Below are 25331 nucleotides of genomic sequence, written 5' to 3' on the forward strand. Positions count from 1 at the left end.
GCTGGTTTGTCCAGCTTGATGTCAATCACTGAGGAGGCTCTGGTTAAGGAAGTGACGTGTAATTCTTTAAATATCCCCTAGATGGCCCTGTGGCCGTGCACTTACCTGGTGATCTTCATTAATGATGGCAACTACAGTATGTCTAGCCAAAAAAAAACACTCCAGAGATTAAAAATACAACAAGCCAACATTCCTCTCTCATCAAAGGATACTGCCTTCAGGATTTGCGTCGTCCAAGCTCTCCATCCCGGGAAGAGCTGCTGCAACCCGACGAAACAGCTTGGCACAGAGGAGACATAAATGAGAATTAAAAATACAGTGAAAGCAAATAGTTTGTGTTACGCTGCTTAACATGTAAACATTAATTTATTAGGAGCCCAAATGAATAAATAACAAATTGTAAGGTTTGTTTCCAATATGCCAAATGTACAACTGGTATGTCTCAAACAAGCTAAACAAGTGCTTAAGGGCTTCGTGGTGCATTCTGGGATTTATCAGTCATTGGATAACAATGTTAAAAAATATCACCAAGGGTAAAAATCCAAATACTCTCATGTTATAGTACAATATACTCTAGTACAGTAATGGAATACAACAGAATGACCATTTTGAAGTTTGTGTATGTTTTGAGTTGGCAGTAAAGACTACGAATCAACATGTTTTGCTCGAGGGCTCCCTTGATTGTGGAGATGTGTAATTAGCATACTTTTGAACACAAACATGGCTGCATATAAACAATATTGTAATACTGCTATTTCAAAATGGCTACACATTCGTACAATCGGACCTTGATTTACGAACCCCTCTATGTGCGCGCTTTTCAGTTTACGAACTTTTAGATCAAGCCAAATATGCCTCTCTGTGCATAACAGTGTCTATGTGTACGAACGCTTCATTCATTCATTGTGTCCCACTGGCAGCCATTTTGTGCTTGCTTGTAATAAAGTGATTGAGAAAGTCGGCTTCCTGCCACAGCAAGTTTTTTGAATGTGATTAGAACAGACATTTCCGGCAAAAGATGCTAAAGTGGACTTATTTTCACAACAGAGTAGAAAAACTACCTCTCTCAGCGTCGCAACCTTTAAGTGCCTCCTCCCCCATTTTGGATCCCTACTCTCTTTGTGTGCTCCATGAGGAGCAGCTCACAAAAAGACTTTGCTGATGTTAATCAGGATTACAATCAGCTTTATGTACAGTAAGTCAATTTTACTTTTTTATTTTATTTTTTTTATTGTAGCAATGTGGATGATAAAGTTAAAGATTTTAGGGATTTCTGACCGTTTGTGAGACCACCAAAGAGACTTCTGTATGTGTGCTTGTGTTGGCAGTAGGCCTGCAACTAACAACTATTTTGATAGTCGACTAGGCATCGACTATCACCACGATTAGTCGACTAGTCTGATTATAAAGCGAATGGCTCTAATTTTCCATCGACTTTTAAATGCAGCTTAAGTTATTTTAGGCATACCCTTACCGTCACCAATGATGACTAATTAATTCCTAAATATTTATTTATCAAGCATGTGATTTTTCCGTCTATAGTCGGAAATCCGTCTTTTTTATCTCTGTAAAAATATAAAACAATATTTTCCATTTTTCAAGATAGGGTAGGTCCTTGAACCAGGAAGGGAAATCACAACAGACACGCACATCCCAAATGACGACGAGAGTCGGAGAAAAGAAGAGGAAATGTTCAAGCGGGCGATTTATATATTTTAAAAAACTAGTGGAAGATGGCAGGGGGATTCTCTTCCTTAGATTTTTCTTTTAGCGATGTAGACGACGCCCAGGAAACCCACAATGCGTCCACTTGGCCACATTTGGACAAATGTATGTATTTGAGTTGTTTACCTTGTAAGCCCAAATCAAAACTGCTCTCGACATGGAAGACACATTTCAGAACACACATGATTGTGGCAGACATTTGATGACTTTTGCTATAGTAGAGTCTGTATAAATGCTACATTAAATTTTCATTGGTGTTTTAGAACAAGACAGTCGCTGACATTTTGTTCATTATTTCTACTGTTTATATTTTGACATTGAATAGTTGAATCATTTTGAAACATAAACAACATGACTGCAAGAAATGTGTTATTTCATGCTATGAATCACAAATGGCTATTCGGATAAAAGAAGTTAGCTAATGCCCCCTTTGTCCCTGGATCTGGCTGGGGACCTGCGGCTCCCAGACCCCCGGCTTATTTTCAGTCTTTTTCATTAAGTTCAAATCACATGCCTGATTTATACTGTAAATGTGCTGCTCATTCAGCTGTTACAAAAATTAAAATGACTAATAAAATGTTGTCCATTTGAAAGAAAGGAAAGGCAAAATGCTGAAAAAAATAATTTACCTTGTTTGTGTATATAAAAAAAAAACATAAAATAGCAACAATAAAACAAACAACAAAACACAAAATCTAAGCATTTTGTGATGATGTGGTTAAAAAGCTGCACACTGGTATTTTGACTATTGATTACCTGATGGCAGTTTGAGCACTGTAATAGACTCAATGTATAGTATTGTATCTTTGATTAATTCCTAACATGTTAGCTATCTATCAGATTGTTTGTTCAATCTTACGATACCCAAGCATTGGGGCCTAATTTCAATGTGCGCGTTATTAGCATTTATTATTGTGCCTTTTTTTTTATTGCATGGCAAATTGACGCTGCTTTAAAAAGTACTTGAATCGATATAGACAAAGTTTAGCTGTAAATGGAGGTTCCATTGTATATTAAGTCACGTAAATATTATTAATAACATATGCACGCCCTGTGTTTTATGTGAGCGGATCACTTTGGTGGGGCTGTGAAAAGGTGCAGTAATCACCTGTTTGACATTGCAGCCGGTCTTGGCGCTGGTCTCGATGAACATGACGTTGAGCTCTTTGGCTCGCTGCTCGCCCTCCTCGATAGTGATTTGCCTGCGGAAGAACAGCGGATTCTCAGAACCCTGCAAATCAAATTTAAACAGTGCATCTCCACTGTCTAATAACGTCACCTCTTCTCCTCCAGGTCTGTCTTGTTCCCCACAAGCATGATGATGACGTCGCTTCCTCTCTCCGTCCTGACATCATCGATCCATTTACAAGTCTGCTGGAATGAGTTGACGTCTGCGGAGGCACATGCACCGGGACACTTTTATGATCTTTTTGTTCATGCTGACACACAGTCGATACAGTCACGAACACCACATAAACAAGCTGCCCACTTGTAATGTCATAGACCACCACGGCCACTGTGGAATCTCGTATGTAGCTGGGGATGAGGCTCCTGAAGCGCTCTTGTCCCGCTGTATCCCACAGCTGCAGCCTTACCTACAGATGTGAACATCAATGATTACACTGTGCAGATAAATACATATAATTAAGGATAAAGAGAGCAGCAATTAAATCCAGTCACGGATTAGTCAAAAATGAGGGCAAACTAGGGTGCTTGTTGTCATTTTCCTCCCCCATTCGCAAGTAACTGTGTTGAAATGCTTCCCTATAGAGCAGAACCATGTGACTTGTCCTAGCTCAGTTATTGTCAAAGTGTGGTACGCATACCACTAGTGGTACACGGGTTCCATCTAATGGTACGCCAAATAATCACTTGATTAAAGTACAGTGTTTTATTTTCTTACCTTCAAACACAGTGTAACTGCTTAAACTGTATGTAATGTTACAGTGCCAAAAAAAATGTAATATACTTTTTAAATAAAACCTCTGGCTTGTTCTTAATGAATACTTAGGCCTTCTACGCTAATGTATTTTAATGTTGGTCATTATGCTGGTACTTGGAGAGCCAAGTGATTTCTGAGGAGCTACTTGGTGAAAAAAGTTTAAGAACCGCTGTCCTAGCCAATCAACCAAGAGACACCATAAGGATAATGGAAGAATTACACAATTAAACAAGAATTAAACAAGTTGTTTATAATTTTTGATCAATACATTATTTATTGAAATTGTAGCGGAAAAACACTCCTAGCTAAAATATTGAATTTACAAGTAAAAGCTACTTTTCTTACCGTTCGGTCCTCCAGGTACATGGTCTTTGATAGGAAGTCAATACCAATGGTGGCCTAAAGAGAAAAAACGACTTAAGATAAACAGCTGAACAATGGATTGGAGCTAAAATGGTAAATCTGCTTTCTTCTAGACTTTATCAGCCAGGCAAGGAAGAGATAAAAGCACGTTCTTATTGTGATGATACAATTGCAGCACAATAACATGGAAAGGATTGGAATATAATGGTGATGCATTTTTTGCAACATGAACCACATAATATTCATTTGTTATTAATACCTCACCTGGTAAGTGTTGTCAAAACTGTCATACATGAATCTGGTGATGAGAGACGTTTTGCCCACTGCAATAGAACATTGAAGTTACTGTTAGTTTCCAATATTAGGCTTAGGAAATGTGACAATTGGTTAAAAAAAAAATACTGTATATTATCAGGGCCAAACTGAAAAGGATCATCAAAGTTACAGCATTTTTCCTATTAATATTGCTAAGTTATTCTTAATGTCCATTATTTGGGGACATTATTCTAATTAAATTCTGACCTTTTTCTCATAACTCATGAAATTCTAACATTTTCCCCGCTTACCCTGGTATTTTTTTGGGGGGAGGGGGTGGGGGAATCATATTACAATTATGTTGACTTCACAACTTTTTTCTGATGAATATTGCAAATTCATTCATTGCAAATTCATTCTCATAAAATTTTTTGTACTAATAGATTTATTTTCTCATAATATAGTTATTTATTTTTATATAATCATAACATTTTATTTACTACAACCTAATGCTCATAAAACTAGATTATTTTTAGGGGGGGGTCATATTACGATTTTATAAACTTTTTCTGGTAAAAATATTATTTTCTTATACAATTATGATCTTTTTTATATAATGATAATATAATTTTTGTATTGTATTACAACAAAATGCTCATAGAATTAGGATTTTATTTGAAAGGGGTGTTAATTTTATGACTACAACCTTTTTCTGTTAACTATTGCAACTTCGTTTTGTAAAATATTTTTTATTCTGATAACATTATACATTTTTTATGATATGACATTTTTGTATGTAATTGCATTATAATTTTGTTAGTATTAAAGCCCCGGGCTGATGTAACAGTTGGTTGGGGGGCGCATAATAAATGAAAATAACATAACATAACATAACATAATGCTCATATAATCAGGATTTAGGACTACAACCCTTTAGTTTTGTAAATATAGCAACTCAATTTGCATAAAACTAATACGTTTACTCAGTTATAATTTTGTCTTATAAAATTGTAAAACATTTTCAATAAAAACAACTCAAAATTGGTGACTTTTTTGTCTCCTAATAGCAGGGGTGCCTGTTAGGTCGATCGCGAGCTACCGGTCAATCGTGGAGGATGTGTAGGTCGATTGCCAGCCAGGCATTAAAACAAAATAGACCTAAAAATGAGCTATCATTAATCTTCAATATGGCGTCACTTTCTTCACTTGATTGACATTTACAGCATCCGACGATCTTGTGAAATAACGCTTGCTGCTGCGAGCTCACAATGAATTAAAAAGATACATACATATGCTTACACACTCACGGTACATACATCCACACGCACATTCACTGTACAAACATACATATACACATACTGTACATATACAAGCACATATGCATACATACACTCATACATATAATCATGTTTCATCAAACATATATTAACATTGATTCCTTAGGGGAAACTGGGTTAAAGACGGCACACTGACAAAGCTTAACCTATTGTTACAATAACAATCTACAGGGTTAATACAGTTCACTTCTCTTTCTTCCCCTCCATTTATTTGCTTTCTTTTGTAATTTAAGTTATCATTACATATATGTATTGTTGCATTTGAAACAATTGTATTGTTGATAATAGAGGTAATTATTGTTATTATTCATTATCAATAGTGCTAGTTCTATTGTTATTTTTATTGCTCCATATGTAGTGTAATAATGTTCATTGTCATTCCTGGGTTATTAATATTTACTTCACTAACTGCTTGTCTGCTATCACTTTTCATATCATATTTGTACATATTGTATTTCATGATGTTATTCTGTTGTTGTTGTTGTTGTTGTTGTTGTTGTTGTTGTTGTTATTGTCTCTCTGTCTTATCCCCCTCTTGTCCCCGCAATTTCCCCTCTGTATTATTTTTCTTTTCTTCTTTCTATCCCCTCCTGCTCCGGTTCGGCTGCGCCAAACATTATTATAAATCCATGTAATAAAGTCAAATACAAATAAGGCAACAAGATAAGTATCCCACACTTCTCTTTTGCCAAGTAAATCTGTAGAGAAAATATGGGCATCTACATCAACAATATGATTTGCCTGAGTGGCTGGACAGGACAAAAAAAAGAAAGAATGAATTAAAAACAACTGACAGCAACGCGAGAAGCACTTTTTATTTCAACAGACTCTCTCGCCGTACCTGCTGTCAAAACTGTAAAGACCGACCGCACAGTTCCTGTCTTTACAATGAAAGTGCTCCTCTATCCTGCATAAGCTAACAAAATAGGGGGCTCAGAAAACTAGCGTCCACAAGCTAGCAAGCTACAGAGTTAGCCTTCAATGTATTTCTTGCTGGAAGCTTGACAAATAAGAAGCTAAAAACATATCACTTTAAAGGGGACTTATCATGCAAAAACAACTTTTTTTTACATATTGTATGTAATATGTAATATTATGTGTATTTGGGATCTGCTTAAGTACTGAAAATTTGAAATCCAACCATGGAGGCGTTGCAAAGATATTTATAAAACAATCTTGCCTTCCTTCAAACGGTCGTTTGTAATTTTGTTCAAGTGTAACGTTTTGTTCAAGTGGATTATCCATATGGTAGACATTTACCCAGACATCCTTGCGTGACTCAGCCAATTTAAATTTAGGTAAATTTATGTGCTATAACATCATGTCGACGATGAAAAACGATGAAGGAAAATGTATTTAATTCTTTAACGAGTGCAAGTCTTGACTCTAACTTTCAGCCTCATCTGAATTAAAAAGTGCCTTACTTTTCAAAAGTACACCATAAAAGCAAGAATACTAAAAAAGTACAAAACATTTCTGCCGGGCGGGGGCAAATGCTGACTCAACGTGAGGGGGCGTGGTGACGAGGGGTTCATTTGCATCTGACAACTTTGCCTCTCAAAACAGTTTGTTTTTAAAGGGAGCAAAAATATGGCTTACAAATAGGTCTGTAAAACATAATCTATGCAATTTTCTCACCAAAGAACCATCATTATATGTTATGTAGAAGACAATGAAGTGTTTTGTTTTTTTTAAATAGAGAAAAAATCCTAATATGACCCCTTTAATGTGGTATTGGAAAAGTGGATGATTTGTTTCCCTTCCACAGTTACCCCCGACATACATCGGCCCTGGAAGGAACGTCTCCCCTGCGCTCCTCGACCACGGTCTGGGAGCCGACAAGCAGGAAAGGTGTGACATGTTTCTTGGTGCCTGGTGAGGCTGGATCTTTGAAAATCGGTGCACCCGGTCGTAAAGGTGTTCTTTTTCTTAGCCCGTTTACATGGCGTGCAAAGCATCTTCATAAGTGAGCCATTAGCTGAAAAGTGCCTCCTGAAGCCACTTTTCATTGAAGCTTCGCTTCTTGGGTTTATTGCTCGCCATGACAAAAACAATAACACGCGGGGGTCCTAATACCGGAAATGCGGTATTTGGAATTGATAAAACTTTAGGTGACTCAAAATGTAAGAAATTGTACCGGAAAGTTCATTACTTTGAAGTCGACCAATAAAAACGCAATAAAAGGGGACGGAAAATTGACCCGGCAAATATAAACAAAACAAAACACCGGCGGAAAGCAATAATCGATTAAAAAAAATAAGCAAACCAAAGTTTTGACCCGGAGAAGGCAGGGTCGGCAAAAAAAAACCTTCCGGAAATGCGCGTCTTTCTGATTTGAATGCGTAAAAAAAGACACAAAAAGTGTGTTAACGCCAACAGTGCATACATACATATATATATATATATATATTAATATATATATATATATACATATATATATATATATATGTATAATTGAGGTTTTTGTGGTTTATCCGTTATACAGTACTCAATACCAGGGTAGAGCGGAATATACGTTATTGATTTTATAAAATCAATAACAGGGAAACCTGCGAAACAGGCTTGTAGGGATGATATAGCCTCTGTGTTTTTTTCCTGACCTAACGTATGTATATAAATGTATATGTATGTATATGTACACACATTATATATACTGTATATATATATATATACATACATACATACATACATACATACATACATATATATATATATATATATATATATATATATATATATATATATATATATATATATATATATATATATATATATATATATATATATATATATATATATGAGGTAGATTACCTCGACTTGGTCATTTTTATAAGTAACTTGCTTGCTGAAAAAGTATGGTCACTCCTAACTAATAGTATGATGTTGTCTAGTAAATATTGCATATTTATTCTTGTAAAACTTTATATGTATTCCTCATAATTTTGACACCTTTATTCTTGTTAAAAGGTCACTTAGGTCACACAATACTACAATGTTGGTCCCTGAATTCTTCTCCTTCACAAAAGTTTTTTTTTTTTTCTATTGTAACATATTTGCAACTTTTGTTTTTTTTAACAGTCTGACTTTTTTCTCCTCCTAAACATAACATGTTATATATTCTTATATATATATATATGTATGTAAAAAAAAAGTAACGACATCCAGTTTAAGCCAGATAGTGCAGTTTGAGGTTCAGGCTGGGCCTGATTGCCCCATTTTTTTTGCTGACTTCCCACCCAGAAGCGTCCACCCTTAAGTGCCTCCCCCCTCTTTCACACGCACTCACGCACACTCACACACACACATACATACAAAAAGGTTTTGGATGATGGGCAGTGGCCACAGCAGGGCCTCCATTTAGCACCATGGACAGAAACATTGCCGCACAGGGCCCCACACACACACAACCTGAGAATATACAACATATAAATGCATGGTTCTTTCCACACTTTGCTGTTAATGCTTTTAAAGTGATGCACTGCAACTGCTTTTGTTGGCTCATTATCGATTAGCACTGCATCACATCACAAACAAGGCACATACAAACTCCCCTTCACCTTTTACACACACATTTTGGTAAATATATTGTGTAATGAATGTCCACCATGCTGCTGTTATTTGCTTATTTATGAAATAAAAGCGAGGGGGGGAGAGACAGAGAGAGAGTCTGAAGGCTGCAGAAACAGACACGGCAGCAGCCTTTGGGTGTGTCCCGAACTGACACACATGGGGACTGTTTATTAGTGCGCCTCATGGACAAATAACAATATAATGTCATATATGTGTGCTTTATCATGCATTTAAAAGGCATATGGATGGAATTAGAATGAAATAATAGGTAAGTTGTGTTTGTGCATGGGCCACTGCAGCACATCTAGACGCCCCACATGGTATAATAAGGTTAAATAACAGCAGTATGTGTTAAGAGCCACGCATTTTTTTTACATATTATGGATGGCTTACAGGGCAAAATGTGCAATTAATGCGCATGCGTACCCCTTGCTTCCCTACTCCTTACTGCAAAACATGAGGACAAATAGAGGCTAGCTAAACATGATTACACGCGTGATGTGGAACATATACAGGCATGATGTGATAGTGGGGGGGGGGGGGGGGGGGTGACTCACCACTCTGCTCTCCCAAAAAGACGAGTTTGAATTTCCGCAGGGGGTTCCCCAAATCTCCTCCAGCTGACATGACGGCAGGGTGGAGTGGAGAGAAAAAAGCGGATTATTTTAGCCGGGGAAAAAAAATGTCTCGACGTCTCCCTTGTCGTGATGGGAGGAGAGAGGGGTGGCTGCGCTTCTTCTTATTCCTCCTCTTCTTCTCCACCCCGAGTGATGATGATGAGGAGGATGCAGCTCGGCGTTCTCCTGTCAGTTGGGCGAGGCTGGTGCGCATGCGCGACCTCACCTATTTCCACCCGTCCCTCACCTTTTTTTTCTCTCTCTCCTCTCCACTGGAAGCTAAAAGAGGACTAGACAGAAACGCACGTTACTTATGCATGGCCAAGTAACAGGAATGCGTATTTGGGGGTAGCTAACAAAAAACAACATTAACGTCGATAAAACTGTGAGTTATTGCTATGATAAGTCATTTAATATCGTGTTCTTGTTTTGTATATACACGATTTCCACCGTTAGGCATGAATGGGACAGTCCTACTCACCTCGGTAGAAACAAAATGGCGCAGCCAATCTTGGCCCACAAACCCGGAAGTAGCCTGCTAGCAAACAAACGCACATAAACACCTTTAGCAAAGTTGTTTTAACGATTTTAAAAAATTATAAAAAAAATTTAAGACAATTTTCTTTCACAAACCTGACAGTATACACAACCATACTGTTACACACCACAAAAAAGTAACGTATATTTGTGGCGCGTTGAAAGGCTTTAGAACACGGTTTAATGTAGGCATTATTTTCAGGGACCCGCTTTCCATGTGTGGTGGATAAATACATGTATAGCAAATAAGTGCATCCATCCATCCATAAATGGTAAATGGGTTATACTTGTATAGCGCTTTTCTACCTTCAAGGTACTCAAAGCACTTTGACACTATTTCCACATTCACCCATTCACACACTGATGGCGGGAGCCGCCATGCAAGGCCCTAACCACGACCCATCAGGAGCAAGGGTGAAGTGTCTTGCTCAAGGACACAACGGACGTGACGAGGTTGGTAGTAGGTGGGGATTGAACCAGGAACCCTCAGGTTGCTGGCACGGCCACTCTCCCAACCACGCCACGCCGTCCCCATCCATCCATCCATCTTCAACCGCTTATCCGGAATCGGGTCGCGGGGTAAACAGCTCTAGCAGAGATCCCCAGACTTCCCTCTCCAGAGCAACATTAGCAACTTCCTCCTGGGGAATCCCGGAGCATTCCCAGGCCAGAGAGGAGATGTAATCCCCCCATCTGGTCCTTGGCCTGCCCCGGGGTCTCCTCCCAGTGGCACGTGCAACCAGGACCTCCCTAGGTAGATGCTCGTGAGGCATCCATGAATTGATTAACGTGGACCCCGACTAAAAATAAGTTGAAAAACTTATTCGGGTGTTACCATTTAGTGGTCAATTGTACGGAATATGTACTGAACTGTGCAATCTACTAATAAAAGTTTCAATCAATCAATCAATCCGCACGAGATGCCCGAACCACCTAAGCTGGCTCCTTTCCAAGCTAAGGAGCAGCGGCTGTACTCCGAGTCTCTCCCGGGTGACTGAACTTCTCACCCTATCTCTTAGGGAGATGCCAGCCACCCTTCTGAGGAAACTCATTTCGGCCGCTTGTATCCGCGATCTTATTCTTTCGGTTATGACCCACACCTCATGACCATAAGTGAGAGTAGGAATGTAGATACTGTAGCTTTGCCTTCTGGCTCAGCTCTCGTTTTGTCACAACAGTGCGGCAGAGAGACTGCAATACTGCCCCAGCTGCTCCGATTCTCCGGCTGATTTCCTTCTCCATCTTTCCCTCACTCGTAAAAAAGACCCCGAGATACTTAAACTCCTCCACCTGGGACAGAGTCTCGTTCTCTACCTGGACTGTACAAACCATCGGTTTCCTGCTGAGAACCATGGCGTCAGATTTTAAGGCCTACTGAAACCCACTACTACCGACCACGCAGTCTGATAGTTTATATATCAATGATGAAATTTTAACATTGCAACACATGCCAATACGGCCGGGTTAACTTATAAAGTGCAATTTTAAATTTCCCGGGAAACTTCCGCTTGAAAACGTCTAGGTATGATGACGTTTGCGCGTGACGTCAATGGTTGAACCGGAAGTATTGGGACACATTGTATTCCAATACAAACAGCTCTGTTTTCATCACAAAATTCCACAGTATTCTGGACATCTGTGTTGGTGAATCTTTTGCAATTTTTTTAATGAACAATGAAGACTGCAAAGAAGAAAGCTGTAGGTGGGATCGGTGTATTAGCGGCTGGCTGCAGCAACACAACCAGGAGGACTTTGAGTTGGATAGCAGACGCGCTATCCGACGCTAGCCGCCGACCGCATCGATGATCGGGTGAAGTCCTTCGTCACGCCGTCTATCGCTGGAACGCAGGTGAGCACGGGTGTTGATGAGGGCTGGGGTAGGTGGAGCGCTAATGTTTTTATCATAGCTCTGACGAGTTTCCGTAGCTAAGTTAGCTTCAATGGCGTCGTTATCAGCAGCATTGCTAGGCTTCGACAGGCGGCACAGCATTAACAGGTCCAGTGTTTGGTTCGGTGTCTCCTGATAGTAGTATTGTTGATCTTCTGTCTATCCTTCCAGTCAGGGGCTAATTTCTTTTGTTTCTATCTGCAGTTAAGCATGATGCTATCACGTTAGCTCCGTAGCTAAAGTGCTTCACCGATGTATTGTCGTGGGGATAAAAGAATGTCCATTTTGCGTTCTCAACTCTCATTTTCAAGAGGATATAGTATCTGAGGTGGTTTAAAATACAAATCCGTGATCCACAATAGAAAAAGGAGAAAGTGTGGAATCCAATGAACCCTTGTACCAAAGTTACGGTCAGAGCGAAAAAAGATACGTCCTGCACTGCACTCAAGTACTTCACTCTGACGTTCCTCATCCACAAATCTTTCATCCTCTCTCAAATTAATGGGGTAATCGTCGCTTTCTCGGTCCGAATCGCTCTCGCTGCTGGTTTAAACAATGGGGAAATGTGAGGAGCCCTTCAACCTGCGACGTCACGCTGCTTCCGGTACAGGCAAGGCTTTTTTTATCAGCGACCAAAAGTTGCGAACTTTATCGTCGATGTTCTCTACTAAATCCTTTCAGCAAAATAATGGCAATATCGCAAAATGATCAAGTATGACACATAGAATGGATCTGCTATCCCCGTTTAAATAAATAAAAATTCATTTCAGTAGGCCTTTAAGCTACAGCTCTAAAGCAGAAAATCCAGAAATTTACAGAGGGTGAAAAACTTAAACTGTATTTATTGTAAGCTCGACTATTGGCTCATTTGGCTGCAATAAGGTACGTTTTTTCAGTTTTGAAATATAATTGCAGGGCAATGTCTTCCCAATAGCTATGTTTTAAATTTCAATAAATACAATATGAATGTAATATTTGAAAAAGTAATTTAGAGTTACAATGCATGCAGAGATGACATTTGTGTCATTTTGTGTTTTACACTACAGTATCTGTTCAGACAGCAAGCAGCATGTTGAGACAGACTCAACATGTAGATCCAGGTGAGTGTTTGTTATTTGTAAAAGACTGGAGTAAGAATCCTTTTTCAATTAATGCTCAATGTTAATACATCTGAATTATTAGACAAATTTTTTGCCACAATCACTTTTAAATACACTCAAGCCATTTTGGTCTATTCATCTGAAATAGTTGTCTTTCTTTGGCTGTTTTCTCTCACCTGGGTCACGCAGGAGGTGTATCCTATCCCTGCTGCACTCGGGTGGAAGGCAGGGGACATCCTATACAAGTCGCCATCTCATCGCAGGGCCAACACAGTTAGACAGTCAATCACTCACACTCACATTCACACACTAGAGCCTATATAGTGTTGCCAATCAGCCTACTGTTTTCAGAAAATGACTAAATGTATCTTTATCTGTTAAACTCAGCTGATCTCTGTGTCGCATCTCTACAGATAAGTGGTCTTTGCGTGTGAGTGACAGGAAGAAAAGCTCTGACTTACAAGGGGAGAAGTCCTTCGGTGGCACGTATGTATGTATAAATCTCTCAACACTAAATATAAGACCACCTGTCTTTTTCGTAGGGAAAAATATTGTCTTATATTCGAGTCAATGCATTACAGTATTTTGTATGAAAATAAAAACCTCTGCAAAATTGCCACAGTAAGCAAACAAACACAATGGTAATTCTAGTGTTCAAAATCAAAGAGCTCTGCTTCTTTCTCCTTCCAAAAAGCAAAGCTGCGATCAATATATTTACAAATATCTTCATTGTTGAAACAGGAGAATTCCATGTCACTGCTGCCCTCCTCTGGCGTGGCACCTTCAACTACAACCGAAGGCACTGGTGTGGTTTCTGATGATGGTCTCGAGTCTCCAAAGAAGCAAACTTTAATGTCATCAAAGCCGTCCCTCCATTGTCGCCTCCCGGCCTGAATTTCCTGCAGTACGGCCTTGTGGAAGTTTCTCACTCTCTCCCAGGGAAAAGTTCCCACATGGTCAAAAACTTCGAAACAGAGCAGATGCCTCATTTTCCTCTCCACTGGTGACAGCTCCTGCTCCAGAATGTGGAAGTATCCCAGCATGAAGAGGTCTAGGGTCAAGCTGTCGTGGTCCACATCTGAAAGGAATTGTTCTGGAGAGTACACAGGAAATGGGTTTTTTGAAGTACTGGTGGACACATAGGACGTTATAGCCTCCTTCAGCTGGAGTTTATTTTTCCAGGAGTTTAGCATCTTATCAACGGCGCCTCGTTTTTGACAAAAGAGAAACATGGATGGGATTCTCTGCTGGGCTTCTGATTTGAGCTCCTGTTCCTGCCTCGCTGCTCGCACTGAGATAGCGTAAGCTGACTTCTTCCAGTGGCTCAGGAACAGCACTACAATACGCTCTTTCCTCAGGCTGGTAGTCTCCATCACAGGTGGAAGCTTTTTAGGATCACTAGTTAGATTATTAGTTCCGGAAGATTGGTCCTTGCCAGGCACCACTCCAGCAAAAGGATAAATGGCACCAATCTGACCTTCAAAGTTGGCTCTGAGGTTTCTGACTGACACCCCAAACTGACGAATCTCCTTCTCCAGTCGTTCTCTGCGTGATCTGCTGTAGCTCTCCATCCCATGACCAAAAGCCACCCCGATGAGTGGTAGCTTACATCCATTTGTATTTTGCAACACCTCATGGCCTTGACCTACCGCAAAAACATCCCTTACCTCCGGCAGCCCCGTCACCCCCTCCATCAGACCGTGCACCACGCTCCTCTCAGCTCCATCCTTAGAGGTCTGAGTCAGGCTGGCCACCAGCAATGACATACTCCTGACAATCTCTGAGACGCGGCTGCACCAAACTGGCAGCGCCCGACTTCCCTGAGCATCCATCTCTTGCAGGGCCTCTTTGTTTAGAGAAATGTTTAGGATAGGGTCGGGTAAAATAGCCCTCAGTTCTTTTGTCAACCTGGTCAGCTCCACCTCATAGGCCTGGTAGCGCTTCTGCAAAGACATGTTGTCGATCTGCTGTTGCAAATACAGAAGATCGTCCTGTGTTAGGAGCTCGCCGAATGGCCCCAAAACGACATTGTGAGTTTGGGAGTACTTCCAGCCATCCACAGAGGAGGAATCATAGGTTAGGGCCTACAAGACATGAAAAAGAGAAGACATAGTCAAGTTATAGTTTAGCAGTTCCATTGACAGTTTGTTTTCATGGTCTCCAGAGGATAAAAACTACCATGTACAATCTCTTCAATGGCTGTGAAACACCAAATTAGTCTATGAAGGGTACTTTCCCCTGCAGTTCAGTGAATAAGCTAAAACTAGTCAAGGTCTTCCATGTATCCTCAACCAGAAGGAGGCCTCAGGACATGGAACTACTGTATAGGTGACCAGAGTCAGGGAAGTCCTGGCATCCCTACGACTCAGACCCCTGATGGATGGATAGATGAATGGATGGATGGATGGATGGATGGATGGATGGATGGATGGATGGATGGATGGATGGACTACAAGCTGACCAGTACCTGTCGCATCTGCTCTTCCTCATTCTGCAGTCGGGTCTGCAGCTGTCGTACCATCACCTGACGTTTCCACTCAGCGATGGGTCGTCCAGCCTCATCGTGAGTGGGCACCAGAGACTCAATGTCGGACAGGATCACATCGACAACTGGTCCCTCTTCTGGACATTCCTCACTGTCAAGTTTCTGCAAGAAGATCAGGGTTCAACTAGATGCATCATTAGTGATTGTGTGCAGATCATCTTTCGTCTCATGGTCTGGATGTGGGATTTTCACATCCTGGTTTAGATTCCCTCTCAGGGAAATCCTCATACAACATGCCTGCAACATCAGCCTGCCTTTTTAATGTGGCATAATCTCAGAGGCTCTAATGACATGGACTGGAGGCTCAAACCCCTTTGCAGAACACCTGCTACAAACCAAAAACCATGGTGAAGAGTCGACTGACCTGTTGTCCAGTGAAGATGGCCGTGATACCAGCTTGTTTCAGGGACTTGATTGATTTCATGTGGTACATCAGATTGAGATCTCTCTCTGGAGGCTTTAGCTGGTTGAACGAGGTCACCACTAGAAACATAATGCATCACAAAATGTCATGCATCTTGTTAATGTCCTGAAGGAAGTTATACATCCTTAAGAAATTGCGTGTTAACACTGCTAAGATAAGCTGAAACTCCAAAGGATGAAACAGACATCATAGGATATTGTAGCAAATAATACCCCCTAGTGGCATTTAGCATCTGATAAGATGCTTACCAACGTGAAATGGTCATTCAGCAATGTCGGGTATGATTGAAGGATTTTCTTTTCACACATTTTTGTTTTACTATTATAATATTAATATTAGGGCTGTCAAAGTTAACGTGATAATAACGCGATAACTATACATTTCAATAACGGCACAATTTTTTTTTTTATGGCCGATTAACCTGAACACGTGCCGTAGCTGGGGACATTGGCTGGAGTTTACTTGCTACTGATGAGCCACAAGTAGTGATGGGTCCGGCAACACCGATGCATCGGCGCATGCGTCCAGCTCATAGAGCGATACCCTGTGTCGGTGCGCGTATCGCTTTTAGAAAGTCACGTGACCGAACACGAGCTGTTTTGGTCACGTGACCGCTCATGAGCTGTTCTGGTCACGTGACCGCTCATGAACTGTATCGCACTGACGCCTGCGCGCCAAACTGTGTTTATTAGGAAGCGGCGCAATGCGTGTTGTTGACGAACACCATTAGGGCCGCTTGTTGTCACTGTCACTCAAAGTTGCATTTCAAAATTACACAGAATAAATGTGTTTATTTTGTTTAGAATTCAGATGGGTTTGATTTGGTGCGCGGCATATATTGGCTGTGCGGCGCACGGTGTGCGCGGAGGACACTTGAGCACTGCGCGATTGCGCAGGCGCGCACCTTAGAGGGAGCGTTGCTCACAGGGCACAGAGGAGGCGTCAGTGCGATACAGTTCGCGTATCGATCACGTGACCAAAGCAGCTCATGATCGGTCACGTGACTTTCTAAAAGCGGTACGCGCACCGACACAGGGTTACGCTCTATGAGCTCGACGCATGCGCCGATGCATCTGTGAGGACCCATCACTACTGTTACTAGAGAAGGTACAGGAATGACGGCGTGGCGAAGTTGGTAGCGTGGCTGTGCCAGCAATTGGTTACTGGGGTTCAATCCCCACCTTCTACCATCCTAGTCATGATACATGTTCACATTATTTGACTGTATCTAAAAAATATATTTTTATTTAAATGAAGATATGAAATAATCCTAAATGAAATACAATGACTTGGTTTATATTATTGTATATACTAGGTCATAATATCAGTGTCAGTTGAGTCGGTCCATAGGTTGCCTGTAGGGATTTTTAATGTCCAGCAGATGGCAGTATTTAGTGACACAGTATCGACACAGTATCAATACAGTTTTGCAATGTGTCGAAACGCTTCATGAGGCCTCATCAACCCATCACTAGCCACAAGCAAGCAGAAATGGACAAAGGAAAGTCTACCTTATGGAAATATCAGGTACAAAGCCAAGTCTACCTTATGGAAATATCAGATTTAAAGTCATGGCAAGTTGTTCTCCCAACAAGAAAATACTATTTTTTTCCGCCGTAAGAAGAGGCGACATCCCTGCAGCAAACGCCTGCAGCGTGCTTCACTTCCGTGTTCAGATTACGGTTAAGGTGCAGTGATAACATAACATTTATATTGTTACTGTGACTGCTTTAGTCAGTAAGATGACGTAAAAGCTCAAGAGAAATTAAAGATGGTCGGCATGATGTCAAAAGGAGACTTTTTTAATGCAAACAGTCGATCCGACATCAAAACATGTCAAGACACTTTCTCAAACCAATCACATACTTTTACGGCTTCAAAATAAAAGCGCTATGCTATACATCCGATTTTACTACGTTTAGAGTTTCTGCTTAAAGTACGGGCTTCATATGAGCCGCCGCACCTAACAAAAAAAATTAATATAATGTATTGTAGAAAACAGAAGAAAACAAACAAAATCTGACGATCTTTTTAGTTTTTATGGCCAATTTTATGCTAACAACGGGCCCAATTCCAAGTATTTCCTCACACGTCTACCTCCGTGCTTCACTCACAGACACACAACACTTGTTTATTCTCCATGGGAAAAATTACCACCATAACACACTAACATACACCAGCCATACGCTTGGGGTTATCTGCGCTGTGGACATACTTTAATATATTCAAGATATACCAGTGGACAGCGATCTTCACAATTTAAGATGACACTTTAATGAGAGAAAGGCTCCCAGCAATGCCAAGCATGTGTGACGTTAGGCTCGCTTTTCGTCACGGACATGGCGCAACTGAATCTAAGCAGTCTCTCTAAACACGAGTGCAGTCGCCAATAACACCAAAAATAGGTGCTAGAATTATTGCCAATAGTTTTTTTACTACAGATAAAGTGACTAAAAGGATTGGAGAAACATATACATACATATACAGTATATATATATATATATATATATATGTGTGGGAAAAAATCACAAGACTATTTCATCTCTACAGGCCCTACGCCTGCCTGTACCCACCCGCTCTGTGCCCTATATAAACCATGGTATGTGAATGCTTCCATTAAAATCTCCTGATGATTGAGGAAACCCTCGTGAAACAGGCCTGTAGAGATGAAATAGTCTTGTGATTTTTTTCCCACACATACATATTACGCTCTACCACGGTATCGAGCACTATTTTTTTTGGATAATCTAATTTGGATAATCTAATTAAGACATATATATATATATATATATATATATATATATATATATACACATATACAGTACATATATATATATATATATACACACACATATACAGTATATACATATATATATATATATACATATTTATAAATATATATATATATACGTTTGTGTGTATGTATATATATATATATATATATATATATATATATATATACAATATATATATACACATACAAACATACATACATATATATATATATATACATACAAACATACATACATATGTACATATATATATATATATATATATATATATATATATATATACATGTAAAAAATTGCTTCACCTTTATTATTAGTTTTTAAGACAAATTGCAACCATTCCACCTATTATGTCTACAATCTGTTTCTGCTTGTAAGTACTCTGTGCGTGTGCGTTGCAGGAAATGCTCCTCTGCTCATAAAACCAGCAATGTCACAACGTGACGACAGAGTGCCGTTATGCCCGCAAAATTTTAAAAAAGGATATTTCAGAGGCAGTATAGTACCGCTTTAATTCATTAGTACCGCGGTACTTCATTAGTACCGATATACCTTAGGACTACAACCGTAATATATATAGATACAGTATTGGCTGGATTTTATTTTGTACTTTCGTAAATTGAAATGGAGAAATGTGAAGTATATATGTTATATGTAGATATTGCTTTTCACTAGAGACTCAAAGCTACATTTAAACCAGTGATGCTAGTACTACCATGAATTGATTAACGTGGACCCCGACTTAAACAAGTTGAAAACTTATTCGGGTGTTACCATTTGGTGGTCAATTGTACGGAATATGTACTGTACTGTGCAATCTACTAATAAAAGTTTCAATCAATCAATCAATCTACTTTCTCTAAAGAACGGGTATCATATGTAATACATTTTGACTTATAAAAATTGTTTTGTTTTGTTTTGTTTTTGTTTTATTGTGTTTTGGAAAAAGGTTGTCATAAACGTTACTTCATTCATTAAAAAAAAAATAAAAAAAGAAGTAGAAGATGGATGGATGGATGGAAAACAAATTTTAAAAAGCATGTTTTTGGGGTGGAGGAGTCTGATCGGGTGCTAGTCAGCTTGAAGCTAACCCGATCAGACTCCTCCACCCCAAAAACATAAAGCTAGCCTGTCTCCATCCTGGAACAATGGGGATCCAGCGGGAGATAACCTACTCAGTGGTTAGAGTGTCCGCCCTGAGATCGGTAGGTTGTGAGTTCAAACCCCGGCCGAGTCATACCAAAGACTATAAACATGGGACCCATTACCTCCCTGCTTGGCACTCAGCATTAAGGGTTGGAATTGGGGGTTAAATCACCAAAAATGATTCCCGGGCGCGGCACCGCTGCTGCCCACTGCTCCCCTCACCTCCCAGGGGGTGATCAAAGGGGATGGGTCAAATGCAGAGGACAAATTTCACCACACCTAGTGTGTGTGTGACAATCATTGGTACTTTAACTTTTAAGATAAAAGTGAAGTTTCCATGGACTCACAAAGACTAAAACAAGTCATTTACTGGAAACTTGGCACAGGATGAAGTTGACTTTACACTCACCTTAGTGTTTACCATCAAGTCTCTCTTTTGACAGCACCTCGCGCTAAACTTGTCCCAGTGCAAACTGAGGAAGTGTTCGTCATTGACAAAACTTTCGGCCAATCAAAATTTACAACCAACAAAAACGCAATAAACGGGGATGGAAATGTGACCCGGCAAATATAAACAAAACAAAACACTGGCTGAAAGCAATAATCGAGACAATAAAAAAACAAGCGAGCCGGGCGGAAAATAAAAAAAATAAAGAAAAGTCCTTTCTGATTTCAATGCTTAAAAAGACACAAAAAGTGCAGTAACGCCAACACTGCTTGACAGTATAACAAAATAAGTCACACTTATATTCTCTAACTGTGTGGAATGCTAAAACACCCTCTGCTGCGTTTACAATGTATTCTCCTTTTCCAGGTCGCACGAAGTACTCTGTCAATTTAGCAGACGAGCTCTCGCCCTGCACAGCTGTTTTGTGCTTTGTAGTGTCGATATGGGCTTTTAGATCTTTGGCCCCTTTATTTGCCACAGATACATACTGCAGCGTCCAGAAGAAGTGCACACCAAGTCTGACGCTCTTTTTAAACTTTTATAGAGCAACCTATACTAACACAGCTCAACTTATCTCGTTCCTTCCACACGCACGTCTATCATCACTTCTCATTTCCGCAACAACAACGCTTCCTCCTTCTTTGCCAATCACCTTACAGGCGTGCTGCGTTCACAACAATGGGAATTCTGATAATCACTCACTCAAGAACACAACATCAACTTCAGCAGGTTGTTACAATACGTTCCTGCTTTGCACACAGTGCATTCTGGTTCCCATGTGTCACGGCCAGGACGAAAACACAAATACTTTTTCCGCAAATCATCCGTGAAGTTGCATTTACGTTTCGGCATTTCTTGTTTTCATGTCTGTCTCTCCACTCACTAGCTCTCTCGCTCTCTGTCTCTGCCCCTCCCTCACAAATGTTTCTGGGTCACGCCTCCACAGCTTGTTTTGTTGAACCCCTTCTAAACCCTGGACGTACATAGAAAATACACGCAACCCTAACTCAAAATGCCAGACATTTGAGGCATTTAAAAACCCCGCCCGGACATCCCCACTAAAGAGGACATGTCCGGGGAAAAGAGGACGTATGGTCAGCCTATGCTAACCAATACCTGAGGAGGCCATTTGTATTTGCTGCATGGAGCCTGATGTTTGTCTGGATGAGGAGTTCTTAAGAGGCGAGGCAGAGAGAGCACCTCTGCCTTTTACCACTGTGTGTGTTACATGGCCTTTCCTTTTAACAACACTCAGTAAACGTTTGGGAACTGAGGAGACCAATTTTTGAAGCTTTTCAGGTGGAATTCTTTCCCATTCTTGCTTGATGTACAGCTTAAGTTGTTCAGCAGTCCGGGGTCTCCTTTGTGGTATTTTACACTTCATATTGCGCCAAACATTTTCAATGGGAAACAGGTCTGGACTACAAGCAGGCCAGTCTAGTTCGGCCACCGTGTTCAATGGAGAAGTCTGATCTACAAAATTTGCAGGCAGCATACCCCATACTTGCCAACCCTCCCGGTTTTACCGGGAGACTCCCGGTATTCAGCGCCTCTCCCGATAACCTCCCGGCAGAAATTTTCTCCCGACAAACTCCCGGAATTCAGCCGGAGCTGGAGGCCACGCCCCCTCCAGCTCAATGCGGACCTGAGTGGGGACAGCCTGTTCTCACGTCCACTTTCCCACAATATAAACAGCTTGCCTGCCCAATGATGTCATTACATCTAGGGCTTTTAGAGAGTAGAGTGCACAACTGCGCACACAACAAGGAGACGAAGCAGAAGAACGAGGAAGTTACAGACATGGCGACGCCGTCGACGAGCAAGATGAAGAAATACGCTTGCAAGTTCCAAAACGAATGGAAACAAGAATTTCAGTTCATCCAGGACAGTTCGAAGGGGAAGGGGTATGTAATTATGTTGCCTGTACATTTTGTTGAACAGACTTCTCCATTGAACACGGTGGCCGAAATGATATACTCATTCATGAACGGAGAGCGAAGCACATGGCGGCGGCAGCGCAGCACCGTTCACAGCCCAGTATTAGTAGATGAGTGTTGTGTGTGTATATGTGTAAATAAATGAACACTAAAATTCAAGTATTTATTTTATTTATATATATAATAAAATAAATATATATATATATATACACTACCGTTCAAAAGTTTGGGGTCACATTGAAATGTCTTTATTTTTGAAGGAAAAGCACTACTTTTCAATGAAGATAACTTTAAACTAGTCTTAACTTTAAAGAAATACACTCTATACATTGCTAATGTGGTAAATGACTATTCTAGCTGCAAATGTCTGGTTTTTGGTGCAATATCTACATAGGTGTATAGAGGCCCATTTCCAGCAATTATCACTCCAGTGTTCTAATGGTACAATGTGTTTGCTCATTGGCTCAGAAGGCTAATTGATGATTCGAAAACCCTTGTGCAATCATGTTCACACATCTGAAAACAGTTTAGCTCGTTACAGAAGCTACAAAACTGACCTTCCTTTGAGCAGATTGAGTTTCTGGAGCATCACATTTGTGGGGTCAATTAAACGCTCAAAATAGCCAGAAAAAGAGAACTTTCATCTGAAACTCGACAGTCTATACTTGTTCTTAGAAATGAAGGCTATTCCACAATATATATATATATATATATATATATATATATATATATATATATATATATATATATATATATATATATATATATATATATATATATATATATATATATATATAAATAGTGCTCGATACCGTGGTAGAGCGTAATATGTATGTGTGGGAAAAAAAATCTCCTGATGATTGAGGAAACCCTCATGAAACAGGCCTGTAGAGATTAAATAGTCTTGTGATTTTTTCCGCACCACCCCCGCGGTATCGGAGGTCTCAAGGTTGGCAAGTATGGCATACCCCTTCCCCTTCGAGCTGTCCTGGATGAACTGAAATGATTTTTTCCAATCATTTTGGAACTTGCAAGCGTACTTCTTCTTCTTACTCGTCGTCGCCATGTCTCTTCTTCGTTCTTCTGCTTTGTCTCTGTTATGTTTTTGGACATTACTACTTGCCGTTTTGAAGCAATGCATGATGGGAATCCGGATGTTGTGTGTCAGTGTATTAACGTGCCAGCTGGAATAAACGCACGCTGAGAAATAGCTCCATGCCTGCCTACTTTATGGGTTATAGATAAACCTATGGATAACGAAGACATATATAATAGTCTCCTTTTCAGGTGAGAGAGGACGCTAAAGGCAGTGCCTTTAAAGCACGCCCCCAATATTGTTGTCCGGGTGGAAATCGGGAGAAATTCGGGAGAATGGTTGCCCCGGGAGATTTTCGGGAGGGGCACTGAAATTCGGGAGTCTACTGGGAAAATCGGGAGGGTTGGCAAGTATGCTTGGCATTGACTTGCTGAAATAAGCAGGGATACAAAAAATTGTTTTTGTTTGTTTAGTTTTTTCCACTAAATGACAGTTGCTGTTAACCCCACTATAACCGAAAGCACTTATGCAGATTCAGTGATGGACATGTTGTACATGCTAACCAATACCTGAGGAGGCCATTTGTATTTGCTGCATGGAGCCTGATGTTTGTCTTGTTGGAGCATTAGCCAGAGTCACAGAGGAAGAGGAGGAGGAGGAGGAGTATTTCGGGAGTCGAGGCAAAGGGAGCACCTCCTTCACTGGCTGCTGGGAGCATCGTTGACAACATTTAAAGGGACATAGCACAAAAATGTCCTCCATTCTGTATTAATGACAAAATAAACATACAATAATGTGGACATAAGTATTGGGACACCGGCCTCATGGCTCACCATCCCTAAGGTTTTCTTCCCTAAAGTCTTCAAAATGTCTTGGTCAGGTGAATAATTGAGATCATGCGTCTTAAATTAATCAACATGTGCGTCTCAATACTCTATGTCCACTATCACGTGTGTTCATAAAATACATATTTCAGCACCACCTTGCTGTTCTCCATGTCGGTTTTTCTCCTTCACTTGTGTCTCAAAAGCAGCAGACCGTTGACCTTCTTTCCTTGGAGAAGAGAAACCAGATAAAGCGAGCCCTCACACAGAGGATCTCTGAAAAGAGGACAGGTAATCGCCTCTCTGTGACACTCTCACACACAGCGAGATGCTTAATGCAACGAACAATGGCCGCTGTGGCAGGCTGAAGCAGAAGGCGGTGAAACGTGACCCTGCCCATGGAAGTGTTGCACGCCACACAGAGTGCGGGAGAAAGCTTGTGAAGAGTTTGTGGAGACGTGATAGCCTGCTGCAGGTAACCCTATTGCTTTGAAGGAGTCCACTAACAGCATCATTAAACCGCACATTGTTTAGAACATTTGTCCTGCCGAGCAGGTTCAACTGGCCATGGAGGACTTGACTATATTTGCATGTTTTTTAACTAACACAAGTGCCCCCAATACAAATACTTAGAGCTAACTTAATATAGCTGCAGTAGATGGCAATGTTTAAATCACTGTTTGTTTTATTGTAGAATAACACACTTTTTATTTGTCAAATTGTATGCATGGATGGGATTTTATTTATCACTGGTTATTATCTGTTCAATATAAAAAAAAATATTATTCTATCAAATAGAATTTCTAACCTGTGTGTCCTTGAGTTTTTAGAAATAATGTATTATTGTT

General features: G+C 40.3%; 2 protein-coding genes across 3 annotated transcripts in view; both read right to left on the minus strand.

The window, feature by feature from the left end:
- The window catches only part of rab6bb (RAB6B, member RAS oncogene family b), an 11328-nt gene extending 1003 nt beyond the window's left edge, over positions 1–10325 (minus strand). The window contains exons 1-9 of one of the 2 annotated variants that reach the window (XM_062022574.1): positions 10291–10325; positions 9750–10099; positions 4295–4353; positions 4013–4066; positions 3215–3320; positions 3005–3116; positions 2834–2927; positions 213–279; positions 1–28 (exon numbers count right to left, since the gene is read on the minus strand). The exon at positions 1–28 is cut by the window's left edge and continues 1003 nt beyond it. In XM_062022574.1, the coding sequence (XP_061878558.1) occupies positions 1–28; positions 213–279; positions 2834–2927; positions 3005–3116; positions 3215–3320; positions 4013–4066; positions 4295–4353; positions 9750–9819 (590 nt within the window). In that variant the 5' untranslated portion in view covers positions 9820–10099; positions 10291–10325. Of the gene's footprint in view, positions 29–212; positions 280–2833; positions 2928–3004; positions 3117–3214; positions 3321–4012; positions 4067–4294; positions 4354–9749; positions 10243–10290 lie in introns of those variants that run through there. The other variant, XM_062022575.1, reaches the window with a different exon arrangement.
- Positions 10326–13571: 3246 nt separating this feature from the next.
- Positions 13572–24656, minus strand: LOC133631203 (espin-like protein). The gene is made up of 5 exons (XM_062023363.1): positions 24642–24656; positions 24229–24367; positions 16244–16362; positions 15802–15981; positions 13572–15418 (listed from the first exon to the last, which is right to left on the minus strand). The coding sequence occupies exons 1-5, from the start codon at positions 24654–24656 to the stop codon at positions 13982–13984; spliced, it is 1890 nt and encodes a 629-aa protein (XP_061879347.1). The 3' UTR covers positions 13572–13981.
- Positions 24657–25331: the final 675 nt, after the last annotated feature.

The sequence above is a fragment of the Entelurus aequoreus genome, linkage group LG16 (genome assembly GCF_033978785.1).
Source record: "Entelurus aequoreus isolate RoL-2023_Sb linkage group LG16, RoL_Eaeq_v1.1, whole genome shotgun sequence".
NCBI lineage: Eukaryota > Metazoa > Chordata > Actinopteri > Syngnathiformes > Syngnathidae > Entelurus > Entelurus aequoreus.

Excerpts from the sequence above, each read along its gene's own strand:
- LOC133631203 (XM_062023363.1), bottom strand. Across the intron at positions 16,363-24,228 it reads AATACAAATGGCCTCCTCAG|TGGTGACCTCGTTCAACCAG; the intron begins GTATTGGTTAGC and ends TTATGTTTCTAG. Across the intron at positions 15,982-16,243 it reads CCATCTTCACTGGACAACAG|AAACTTGACAGTGAGGAATG; the intron begins GTCAGTCGACTC and ends ATCTTCTTGCAG.